Here is a 12,138-nt window from a genome sequence, read left to right as displayed (position 1 = left end):
TTCTGTTTCCTTAGTTTGAAGATCAAAAATTGACTATACTTGAAGCTGGCTGCGGTGTTGGGAACTGTTTATTCCCACTTTTGGAAGATCAGAATATCTTTGCTTATGCCTGTGATTTTTCTCCAAGAGCAGTTGAATATGTCAAGGTTGGTGCTCCATCCATATATTCTGTTGTGTTGCTCTTTTTCTTAGATTTCTCTGACCTCCCTTCTCTACTCATTTGCCTAATTCCAGTCCTCTCATTGAAGCTAACCAGCCGTGATCACTATGGATGTGTTTTTCCTATTTAATGCATATATAGTACATACAGAAAACATAGCTTTACTCAGAAAAGTAGAAGGAATTACCAAAATGACACTCATATACTTAAACCCAGATTTAATGATTGGCAGCATTTTGCCACATTTGCTTTATAGACATTTTTTTGCTGAACTATTTTAAGATTTTACTTATTTATGGGCAGATAGAGCAAAGCACAGGTGCATGCAAGAAGGGGGAAAGGCAGAGGGAAAGGGGGAGAGAGCATCTCAAGCAAACTCTATGCTGAGTGCAGCACACTATGAGGGGCTCCATCTCACAGCCCTGAGATCATGACCTGAGCTGAAATCAAGAGTTGGATGCCTGACTGAGCCACTCGGGTGCCTCTGCTGAACTATTTTAAATTATAGATGTCAATACACTTCCCTCCTAAATATGTCTGCGTACATATTCCAAAAAATAAGGCGCTTCTTTGTATGACTGCAATGCACTTAATTATATCTAACCAAATAACTATAATCCACTAAGGTACAGATTCAGATTTACCCAAGTAGTCCCAGGTATCTTTTATACCTGTATTTAGTCAAGGACTACATCTTGAACTTCTTAATGTACCTTAAATCTCCTTAACCTAAAACATTCCTGCCCTTTCCCTTGACCTTTTCCCCATTGGCATTGAGTTTTTGAAGGGCAAGCCATTTTCTGTAATACAGTCCCACGTTCCGAATTGGTCTGTTTCTTTATATCATTGTTAACTTGTTTCTTAATCTCCTGTTTTTCCTGTAAAGTAGAAGTTAGATTCCTATCACGTAAAATATATTTTTGGCAAAAAATACTATAATAGGTGATGGTGTATCTTTGTTATTATATCCTGTCAGGAGGCATTAACGTCTGGTAACCTCAGTATATACATCATGCTAGCTTTAGATTTGGTCACTGGGTTAAGGTAGTAACTTCCTAATTCCTACCTAAAAGATACTTCCTAAGGGGTACCAATATTTACCTTTTGCCATTAACAAATATGTGGGAGATACTTTGCCAAAAACCTAATTTTCCATCAGCCTTCCACAGTTTTAGCATCCATTAGAAGTTCTTTGTTGTTTTTAAAGATTTTATTTATTTTATTTTATTTTATTATTTTTTTATTTTTTTGATTTTATTTATTTTAGAGAGAAAGTGTTGAGGGGATGGTGTGGGCAGAGGCAGATGGGGAAGGAGAGGGACAAGCAGACTCTGTGCTTAGCACAGAGCCAGTTGTAGGACTGATCCCACAATCCCTGAAGATCATGACCTGAGCCGAAATCAAGAGTCAGACTCTCTACTAACTGAGCCACCCAGGCATCCCTGGAAGTTTTTTTAATAGTAGTATCACGTTGCATCAGATGGAGCACCATCCTCTGTGTGAGAACCCCCTGGTGCTCCTGGAGGAGACCCCTACAAATGGGTGGGAATGCCCCTGTTACTTTAGCCCCCAGGGGCTTCACCCTGTAATGTCCACACTCAGTCTCCAGCAGTTTTATCAAATTTCTAGTTTTACTAGTCTGGAGGCTTCTGCCTCAGTAAGCAAATGCTTAGGTCCTGTCTCTCCCAGAAGGCCATTGTCTGTCTCCATATTTCAGGATGACTGGTGGTTCTTTGGGCTCTGTTCTGTGATGGACTCACAAAAACGTCATTACTTTGCTATCTATCCATCTTTTTTCTTACTATAGGATGGGAGCTACCTTTTTATACCTCTATACATCTTTGAACTGAAACCGGAAGACCTTTAATTCATCTGGGTAACCAGTCTCTAACGGTGTAGAACTAGTTGTTCAAACACAGTAAATTGAATAAGAAATTCCTTTTTTTTCCCCTGATAATTGTTACTTTTATTATCTACTTTTTATATATACTTGTCATCTTTGTTACCTGTTTTTTTGTCATACGCAGTACTAAATTCCTCTGTATACGTGGGTCTGTCTGTTCTGCCTCAGTCATTTATTTGTCCCCCTTCAGACCTCATTGCTTTAGTATTACATTTTGTAAAATGTTTTGATGTCAGTCATGTAAATCCCCCTTCATTGTTCTTCAATTTAAAAATTGGCTATTCCTAAAGATTTGCTTCCAGATGAATTAAATTTGCCTTGTCAAGTTTCTAGAAATCCATTAGGATTCTGTTGAGAGTGCATTGGATTTAGAAGTGGAATTATAGGGAAGTCTGGGTGGCTCAGCAGTTAAGCGTCTGCCTTCAGCCCATGGCATGATCCTGGAGTCCTAGGATTGAGTTCCACATCGGGCTCCCTGCATGGAGCCTTCTTCTCCCTCTGCCTATGTCTCTGCCTCTCTCTATCTCTGTGTCGCGAATGAATGAATGAATAAATGAAATCTGTAAAAAAAAAAAAAAGTGGAATTATAGATACAAATTGGTATCTTTTCAATATCGAATCTTCCCATCCAGTACCTTCGTATCTGTTTATTCAAGTCGTCATTCACACTAAAGAGAAAAATTTAATGTGTTTTTTTTTTTTAAGATTTTTATTTATTCATAGAGACACACAGAGAGAGAGAGGCAGAGACACAGGCAGAGGGAGAAGCAGGCTCCATGCAGGGAGCCTCCGATCCCGGGCCTCCAGGATCACACCCCAGGCTGCAGGCGGCGCTAAACCGCTGCGCCACAGGGGCTGCCCATTTAATGGGTTTTTATTATGCTCTTGTAACACCTTATACTTACTCTTTTTTTATGATACTTTTATATATTATCTTTTCTTGTAATGCTTTTAAACCACCATCCACAAAGTTGTGGTAAAAAAAAAGAAAGAAAGAAAAAGAAAAGTCAGGCTGCCTCAAGGGAAACTATGCCCTGAAGAACTGTGGGAACATCTCCATGAGTGGATTTGGAAGGACTTCTCAGAGGATTTAGGCATATAGTGGGTGAATCAAAGGATTAAGGAAGCACAGGTCAGTTTTGACTTTTCGTCCCTTTAGAGATACATGCTTCTAGAATGCTAAGTTTTGAATGTGACAGCTTGTGTCTCTCCTCAGTTAAAGATAATTTGTTAAAACGAAATCTTGATCCTCATAGCAATATTGAATATTACATGCTTTAGTGTGCAAATGGTGTATCACTCAGTTTTACCCAGTATCAAAGTGATTTTAATTTTTGTGCAGCAGTGCACAAGTGGAAATAGGATCTTTTATTTTTCTTCCTTTGGGTCTCCTTTTGATGCTTTATTTTTCTATGTGTGTCAACATGGATGTTGCATTAAAACTTTTTTTTCTCTTCTAGCAAAATCCTTTATATGACTCAGAAAGATGCAAGGTGTTCCAGTGTGATCTAACCAAAGATGACCTTCTGGAACATGTGCCCCCAGAATCTGTGGATGTTGTCATGTTGATATTTGTACTCTCTGCTGTTCACCCTGATAAGATGCACCTTGTCTTACAAAATATTTACCAGGTTAGTGATTTGGAGCCTAGAGGTTGGACATCCTGATCTTTTTGCTTACCTCCCTTCTGAGGCTCATGTCTGGAGTCAGAGTCTCCTCATTCTCACTAAGTATAGAACATGTAGTTGGGTATGGAAAGATATTCTTCTACATCAAACATTGACCCTAAATTCTGATTTGTCTGGTAGCCATCACTGCTCTTCAGATCTTGGCCATCCTTGGAACAAGGATGATTTTGCAATTATTTCGGCTCTCTGTGTGTAATAACATGCAGATATGCCCTGCTCTAAAGTGAAGGGAGGATATGGTTCAGTGGTCAAGAACCATCCAGCGCCAGAGTGCCTAGAGACAAAACCTGGCTTCCCTGTTTAAATAATTCCTTTACCTCCCTGAGCCTCAGTTTCATTACTTAAAGAATACTGAGCTACTAGATTGTACGAAATAGATGAGATATGTATAAAGTGTTGAGCACATTGCCTAGAACATGGTAAGTGTTCTTTAAAAGTCAGCCATTTTTACTATCATCATGGTTACTAGACTGAGGAGAACCCAAACAGCTCTGGCCATTACGAGGCTACTGTAGCATTGGGGAAGTAAAGGGACACTCTTAAGTCGTGTGATTCAAGAAAGACAAATCACCTCACCTTCCTTGGGCATCAGTTTCCTTGGCTGTAAAATGGGGATGTCTCTCAGTTACTGAGAGATATAGATGAGATCACGAATGAGGCTATTTTGTAAACTATAGTGGAATTTCTCTTATATCTACGGCAACAGTGTTATTCATTTAAAAATCAACTAATCAAGAAATCAAAAAAGGTACATTCACCTTAAACATTTTGTTTAATGAACACCCAATGCTCATCCCATCAAGTGCCTTCCTCAGTGCCTATCACCCAGTTACCCCATCTCTCCCACCCACCTCCCCGTCACTACCCTTTGTTCGTTTCTCAGAGTTAGGAGTCTCTCATGTTTTGTCGCCCTCTCTAATTTTTCTCACTCATTTTCCCTCCTTTCCCTTATAATCCCTTTCACTATTTCTTATATTTCTCGTATGAGTGAAACCATATGATGATTGTCCTCAAAAAATATGGAGCACTTCACGAATTTGCATGTCATCCATGCGCAGGGGCCATGCTAATCTTCTCTGTATCATTCCAATTTTAGTATATGTGCTGCCAAAGCGAGCACAGCATTTGGTTTCTTTAAAATTAGATCAGGGCAGCCCTGGTGGCGCAGCGGTTTGGCGCTGCCTGCAGCCCGGGGCGTGATCCTGGAGACCCCGGATCGAGTCCCACATCAGGCTCTCTGTATGATGCCTGCTTCTCCCTCTGCCTGTGTCTCTGCCTCTCTCTCTGTCTCTATGAATAAATAAATAAAATCTTTTAAAAAATAATAATAATAAAATAAAATTAGAGCAAAGGGTGCCTGGGTGGCTCATTCAGTTCAGTATCTGCCTTCAGGTCAGGTCATGATCCTGGCATCTAGCCCTGCATCAAGCTCTCCGCTCAGTGGGGAGTCTGTTTCTCCCTCTGCCCCCTCCCCCTACTCGTGTTCATGTGCTCTCTCTCAAATAAATAAACAATTTTGTAGTGGATCGAAGACTTAAAAACAAGTGGAAAGTAACGTGAGGGCAGAGTTGTTTTTTTGTTTTAAGATTTTATTTATTCATGAGAGACAGAGAGAGGCAGAGACACAGGCAGAGGTAGAAGCAGGCTCCATGCAGGGAGCCCGATGTGGGACCCAATCCCAGGTCTCCAGGATCACGCCCTGGACTGAAGGCAGGCGCTAAACCGCTGAGCCACCTGGGCTGTCTAAGGGCAGAGTTTTTATATTTTTACTCATATTTAGCCTTGATTCTCCCACAGCTAATTAAATAGCGGTTTGTTTAGTGCTTTTTTTAAATCAGTCTTTCCAAAAGTATTGAATGTACTTTTCATAGAAAATAAGAATGCTCATTATTTGCATATTGCATATTGCATATTGTTTATGTATTCCTATATAATTTTAAATCTAAGTACAGCTGGCATAAGTAAGTTTGGGAACCAACACAGCAGCTCACCCGGGAGCCATTAAAATGCGAGGGCATACAATCTAAACAGCCTGTAAGTCTCACCTGTTCAGTGAGTCAGGGGCTTCAGTCAGTCTGCTTTATGAAGGGAGAGAAGAACATTGAGCAAGTTGAAAAAATAGATGTTTTAAATGTTTTTTAAGTAGTAAGGTGGAAATTTCAAGACCTAGAAACCTGTTAGTAATTATTCTCACTTAGTATCTTAAGGAATTCAGATATTGCCATCTTGGTTTCAGCTCTCTGCTTATGAGGTTTTGTAAGGTTTTTTCCTCCTTCCTTCCCCATTCCCTGCCCATGGTATCTAAGCAGATGAGAAGGTAGCATGTACCCACAAATGGGCATGGACCTGAAGCTGGGTGAAGAGGGAAGAGAGGGCATCAGGGAAGAGATGGTAGGATCACCTGATTTGAAAATCCAGGTGAGGGCAAAGGATGAATAAAGATGGAGAACTACAGAAGAAGCTGGAAAGATGGTTGAGGGGGATGACCAGGGTGACTAGTATAAAATGAGAGACCAGAGGTATTACACTTTTTGGTGTTGACAAGACTTGAGGATATTACTATGGGAGTAAGTGGTTTAGAGGGTGGAGGACAGGGTCTTGGAAGAGAGAAGCTCAAGTCATTAAGAAGCCAGCATATTTGGAAGGATAATCTGCATATATTGAAATTGCTCAAAACTAATGAGTAGTATTGAGGATAGGATTAAAAACCAGAAGTTATATTCACTCATGAGACAGGGAAATGACCCTGGAACTAATAGATGACAATAACATTAAGGGATAAGATGAAATGATGTGATGACACATCATCGGATGCCAGGGGTTTTAGGGAGGAAAGAGAATACAGGAGAAAGTAGCATGAGAAGCATAGAGGACACTAACCTCATCTCCAAGCCCAATGGTACAAGGGTCAGTAAAGAGAACACAGCCCTAACTTGAGAGGTTGCAGGGAAAACAGAGTCCTCAGGGGACAGTTTGTTAGCACAGGAATCTGAAAGGAACATTCAGAAGAGATGGATACTAGTGATTGTACTGATGAGGGGTTTCAGGAATGGGGGAGAAGTAGGAGACAGGGACAGAACAAGAAGTATCTAGAACTTTATGGGGATGAGAGTGCCTACTATCAGTACTTCTTTTCAGAATTACTCTGGAGGTCCTAATCAGCTCAAAAAGAAGGGAAAAAGATAAGAGAAAACTATTTGCAGACCATTGTCTAATTAGAAAATATTAAAAGATGACAAAAGTATAAGATGAATGTAATGTACTTAAAATGTCACTTAGCTATACACCTATAAAAGAGTAACATGCATTGTACAATTTTACTTTTCCATTTAATATTACACATTTTATTTGTTTTTTTGTTTGATGTGGAGTTTTTTGGTAGGGTTTTTTTTTTTCCTGAGCAGTTTAACAAGCTGGTTCTAAGTTTACATGAAAGAAAAAAGGGTCAAAACACTCCTGAAGAAGAATGAGATGGGAAAAATTTATACTCTACCAGATATAAGGACTTACTACTGCTGCAGTAATTAAGACAGAATGGTATTGACAGAGGGACAGAAATAACGAATGTGATAGCTTAAAAACTAAACCTATGCATAAATAGAAATTTGCTGTATGATGGAGGTGATGATGAAGATCACTGGGAAAAGGATTGTTGAGTGAGTACTGCTGGGACCACTGGGTGTCTTTGCAGGAGAAAGCGAAATTGTCCTCACATCCTATATAAAAATCGTTCTCGGATCAAGACTTAAATGGAAAAGACAAATTTAAGTCTTTCAGAAGAAAATAAAAGAAAAAAATCTTTGTAACCTCTGACTGGGGAAAAGTTTCTCAAGACCCAAAGCATTCTAAGCATAAAGATGATCATAAGAGTAGGAGCTGCTGTCTTCAAGACCATATAATACAAAGGAATTTTAAAAACAACTTGGAGAAAGTAATTTAAAGTTTATACGACGAAAGATTAGTATCCAGAATATGTGAGGAATTCCCATCTAAGAAAGATAAGCAAATTAACAGAAGAATGGCAAACATGAATAGTTGTTTTATTGAAGAGAACACACATATGAAAAGATAACCTCAGTAACCCAGAAAATGTAAAATAAAACCCCAATGAGACACTGTTAGATTAACAAAATTAAGAAGTCTGACAAAGCTCAGTATTGATGGAGGATATGCCTATTCTTGATTTAAATGGAAAAGTAGAATATACTATCTACATTTTAATAATAAAATGCTATGTATATTTTTTGGGGTTGAGCTGTCTCAGTCCACACTTGGCCCCCATTATAACCTTTCTTTAGTAATTAATTCCATTTCAGCAATGCTTTCTATTTTTACCCCCTAATAGAAATCTTTTTTATGCTGATCCGGAATGAGTTTTTAGTGGATTGCATCTCTCTGCCATCATACATAGTCACATAGTGACTGGCTCATTAATTTCAAATCACGTGCTTCATCAGGAAATTACCAGAGGAGTAGCTAGCTATCTCTCAGCCTCTGATAATAGTAAGACACCCTTTGGGCAGCTCTGAGGCTTTGCACAAACAACCACAGTAATAAGCTGTTGTAAGGTAGATGTAATTACTATAGGATTTAAACTACCTAAGTGTAAAATGAAAGACAGCCTTAAAGTTGAATTCCCTCATTTTTGGAATAGAATGATGAAGTAAAAATAGACAAAACTTGTCATCAGAGGACTGGGTATTTGTATTCCAATGCCAACAGCTTGCCTGGAAACCTCAGGCAAGTCACCTCTACTCCGAGCCTTACCTACCCTACTTCTCAGAGTTAGAGAATGAAAGAACATGATGGTGAGAGTACAGTATCAAGATCAAAGAAGGCATTAGTATCAGACTTACTATTTTATGGACAAGAAGACACAGGGATGTAATTTGCTCAAGGTCATTCAACTAGTTATGGAAGAACTGGGATATGAATCAAGATTTCCAAATTCCTGAGTGTTTCTTTCCACAGTCCCAAGTAGCCCTTCCTTCCTTCTAGATTAAGAATAAGTCTTTTTTTATATAAACTAATTTTTTCAGAATTTCCCTTGCAATCATTCACATTTTTTTAAAACTTAGCATTTCAGACTAAGCTAAGGTAGGTGTATATATCCAAGAGGCTCTTTACAGACAAGTTTAAAATGCATGCTCATGTTGATAAGAATTTACTAAATGAAAAAAAAAAAAGAATTTACTAAATGAGGAAATCTGCAGCACACTTGGAAGTATTAGGGACAATCTTTCATACTCTCTTCAGAAGAGAAAGTAGGTCAAACTGCGTCAGAAACCTATTATAATAGTTATGTCGTGTCTTAAAAATCATCTTACTGATGTGATGAATCAGAATAAGATTTAATAAAATTAGTGCCCCCCTTTAAAGTCCACTCATATTTGGTAGTGTTAATGCGGTTTGAAAGAATCTCATATAAAAAGCAAATGTCGGGCAGCCCCGGTGGCTCAGCGTTTAGCGCCGCCTGCAGCCCAGGGCGTGATCCTGGAGATCCTGGATCGAGTCCCACGTCGGGCTCTCTGCATGGAGCCTGCTTCTCCCTCTGCCTGTGTCTCTGCCTCTCTCTCTCTCTCTCTCTCTCTCTCTCTGTCTCTATGAATAAATAAATAAAATCTTTAAAAAAAAAATAAAATAAAAAGCAAATGTCAGTACGTACCACTTTCTATTCATTCTGAAAAGCATATGCTATTTGCTTTGCAAGATAGAGGCAATTATACCCACACCCTGCTGATCCACCTCCCAGTTTTTGAGACACCCATTCTGTGACACATCTCTGAAAGGCTTTAAGTGAGGGCTTCCTAGCTGGGCCTGTCACTGATCCCCGTCCCTACACTACTGCACTGGTCTGAGGATCTCCTATCAAAAAATGCAGCACATGGGAAGAATACTGTTACCCCCTCCCCTCTCTGTCTTGTTAGTAGTGTGAATGGAATTGGAATAACACCTCATCCAGGTCCAGGGCTAACAGATGTCTCTGATTCTATAATATGCTGCCTTTGATCCAAATGTGAGTCTTGACTCCCACACATACTAGCTGATGTGTGAATTGTGGAGAAATCACACTTATTTTTACCTGATGTCAATTTCCTCATCTCACATGAGGCAATCACTCCATCCTTCCTCCCTCCTATCTGAGAAACTACAGAGTGCTATTAGCTATCATTAGTATGGTGGGTAAGGTATGCATAGTTGTAGCACAGTGAACCCCATGTTGACACTCAGAATGAAGCCAGCCAGAATCATTAAGAAGATAAAAATAACATTTTTTTAAAGGGACAATTTAATCCAGGATCCTATACTAGGAGATGGCTAAAAATGTTGGGAGAACATGCTTTAAAGGAGCCAACACTATTTCTTTTAATATCATTAACATTTAATTGTATGACCCTGGACCTTGTAAGGGCTCAGGAGGTAACCCTTGAATATGTGGGGCCATGCAGGTGTTGCTATACCTTTGATTAAGGAGGATCTTTTTCCTTCATGCTTTGGGTGGTTCAGTCTGGTTTCTTTCATAATTATCACAGATGTAAGTTATTTTAATACCTGAATCAATCAGGTTTTGTTTTGAGTAGTTTTATTTGAGCCGTCAACGTGTTAAGTGCTACCTGCTTTTGTTTCATAGGTATTGAAACCAGGCAAAAGTGTCTTGTTTCGTGACTATGGGCTGTATGATCATGCCATGCTCAGGTTTAAAGCTGGCAGCAAACTTGGGGAAAACTTTTATGCTAGACAAGATGGAACAAGATCATATTTTTTTACTGATGGTAAGGTCAATAGAATTTGCTTTTATTTCTGTTTACTTGTTTGCATTATCATTGTGGTTCTGGGTGGGAATGGGAGCAACAACACGTAGCACATGCACAAGGTCCTGGCTGGAACAGTCTCCAGTACACACCACTTAGCCAGCACCAGGGATGATAGGGACATAGCTATGACCGTGGTGAGCTCTCAAGCCTCCTCTGGTCACAGTATCTAGTTAATGAACCTGGGTTAATGGACAGCCTCTGACATGCCACATGTATAACCTACCAGGAACTGTGCTGGAAAAGGGGGAGGGCAAATCAGGATCTTCACTTTGTTCAGGCATGAATAAAACAAGGCTGGCTCAGTCGGAGGAGCATGCAGCTCTTGATCTCAAGGTTGTGAGTTTGAGCCCCACGTTGGGTGTAGAGATTACTTTTTTGAAAAGAAAAAGGTAAATAAACTTAAAAAAATAACATGTGTACAAGTAGGACTGTATAATGCCTGGAGGTTACCTTCCCAGGTCACAAAGGCAAGACATTTTTCTCTATAAAGGTTTTAAGTAAACAAGTTTGCTATAAAGGGGTCTTAAACATTTGTACATCTTGCAATGAAATATTCTTTTGTGTTTAAAATGAAATAAAAAATGAGTGGCCTTAAAATTTTTTAAAAATGAGTGATTACCTTTATGACTGCGAAGTTAAAAATGTCAGGTGAAAATTAAAAATTTGTTTTAATGTTTCTGATTTCATGAAATCTGAGTAAACCAATTGTAAATAACTGAGAAGACACATTGAGGTCTACAGAGTGCTTCAGAACACATTCTTCAGAGTAATGCTCTAAGAGTCTTATTTTTACTATGTAGCCATTCTATTTGATTTTAGACAATAGTGATGTATTACTTGGGTTCAATTTTCCTGAGGGTGTATCACCAAAAAGTGACGGTTTTCCCCAGTCTGGTCACAGATTTTCCTCCATCATGTTAGGCTAGATGAAGTACTTGATACAAATATACTGACACGTGAAAACTTGGTATAAATCTAGCCAGTTTGGAATTTTGTTTCTTTTCACTTGGACTTTTGTATTTGAGGACTCACAATAATAGGGCAAGGTGGACTCCAGGTTTTCCTTCAACTTTTCTGGACCAGTTATTTAGTTAAGGTTTTCTATCTGAGTGTAAGATGACAAGTAGGAATGTCACTTTCCAAAACAAAACCATCTAGAAATTATAGCATGAAATATCCCAGTGAGCACCCCCTCTTTACCACTGCAGAGCAAATGTAGTAGTATCGAGGCCTTGAGCATTGTTGATCTGCTTGCCTTACAGAATTCCTGGCTCGGCTCTTTACGGACACAGGTTACGAAGAAGTGGTGAATGAGTATGTGTTTCGTGAGACGGTGAACAAAAAAGAAGGCCTGTGTGTGCCAAGGGTTTTCCTTCAGAGCAAATTCCGAAAGTGTCCTAAGAACCCAACTCCATGACCATGGGCTGGGTCACAAATTGTGACCTTTCATGAGGTTGACATTTGTGCCTCCGCTTGAAGAGGAAAGGTTAAAGCCACTATTTTGTATATTTTTATATCTCAACCTTTTAAAATGAGTATATATAATTTTTATATTAAAAAATAGCAAGCGTG

At 39.2% G+C, this 12,138-nt stretch overlaps 1 protein-coding gene, 1 long non-coding RNA gene and 1 other non-coding gene across 12 annotated transcripts in view; 1 reads left to right on the top strand and 2 right to left on the bottom strand.

Annotated features, from left to right (window-relative positions):
• Positions 1–12,138, bottom strand: part of LOC140614058 (uncharacterized) — a 31,431-nt gene that overhangs the window by 566 nt on the left and 18,727 nt on the right. The window lies entirely within an intron of this gene.
• The window catches only part of METTL6 (methyltransferase 6, tRNA N3-cytidine), a 14,905-nt gene extending 2,767 nt beyond the window's left edge, over positions 1–12,138 (top strand). For 7 of the 10 annotated variants that reach the window (XM_072792857.1, XM_072792856.1, XM_072792855.1 and 4 more), the window contains exons 3-6: positions 15–146; positions 3,524–3,694; positions 10,383–10,524; positions 11,829–12,138. In XM_072792857.1, the coding sequence (XP_072648958.1) occupies positions 15–146; positions 3,524–3,694; positions 10,383–10,524; positions 11,829–11,983 (600 nt within the window). In that variant the 3' untranslated portion in view covers positions 11,984–12,138. The remainder of the gene's footprint in view (positions 1–14; positions 147–3,523; positions 3,695–10,382; positions 10,525–11,828) is intronic. The other 3 variants (XM_072792858.1, XM_072792859.1, XM_072792860.1) reach the window with 2 other exon arrangements.
• Positions 4,765–4,871, bottom strand: LOC140614544 (U6 spliceosomal RNA). The gene has a single exon (XR_012015382.1). It is a non-coding gene; the product is annotated as a U6 spliceosomal RNA (small nuclear RNA).

This window comes from Canis lupus, chromosome 22 (genome assembly GCF_048164855.1).
Source record: "Canis lupus baileyi chromosome 22, mCanLup2.hap1, whole genome shotgun sequence".
In the NCBI taxonomy this organism is placed as follows: Eukaryota; Metazoa; Chordata; class Mammalia; order Carnivora; family Canidae; genus Canis; species Canis lupus.
The sequence above is the reverse complement of the archived record's forward strand: the minus strand, read 5'-3'. Positions and strand labels throughout refer to the sequence as shown.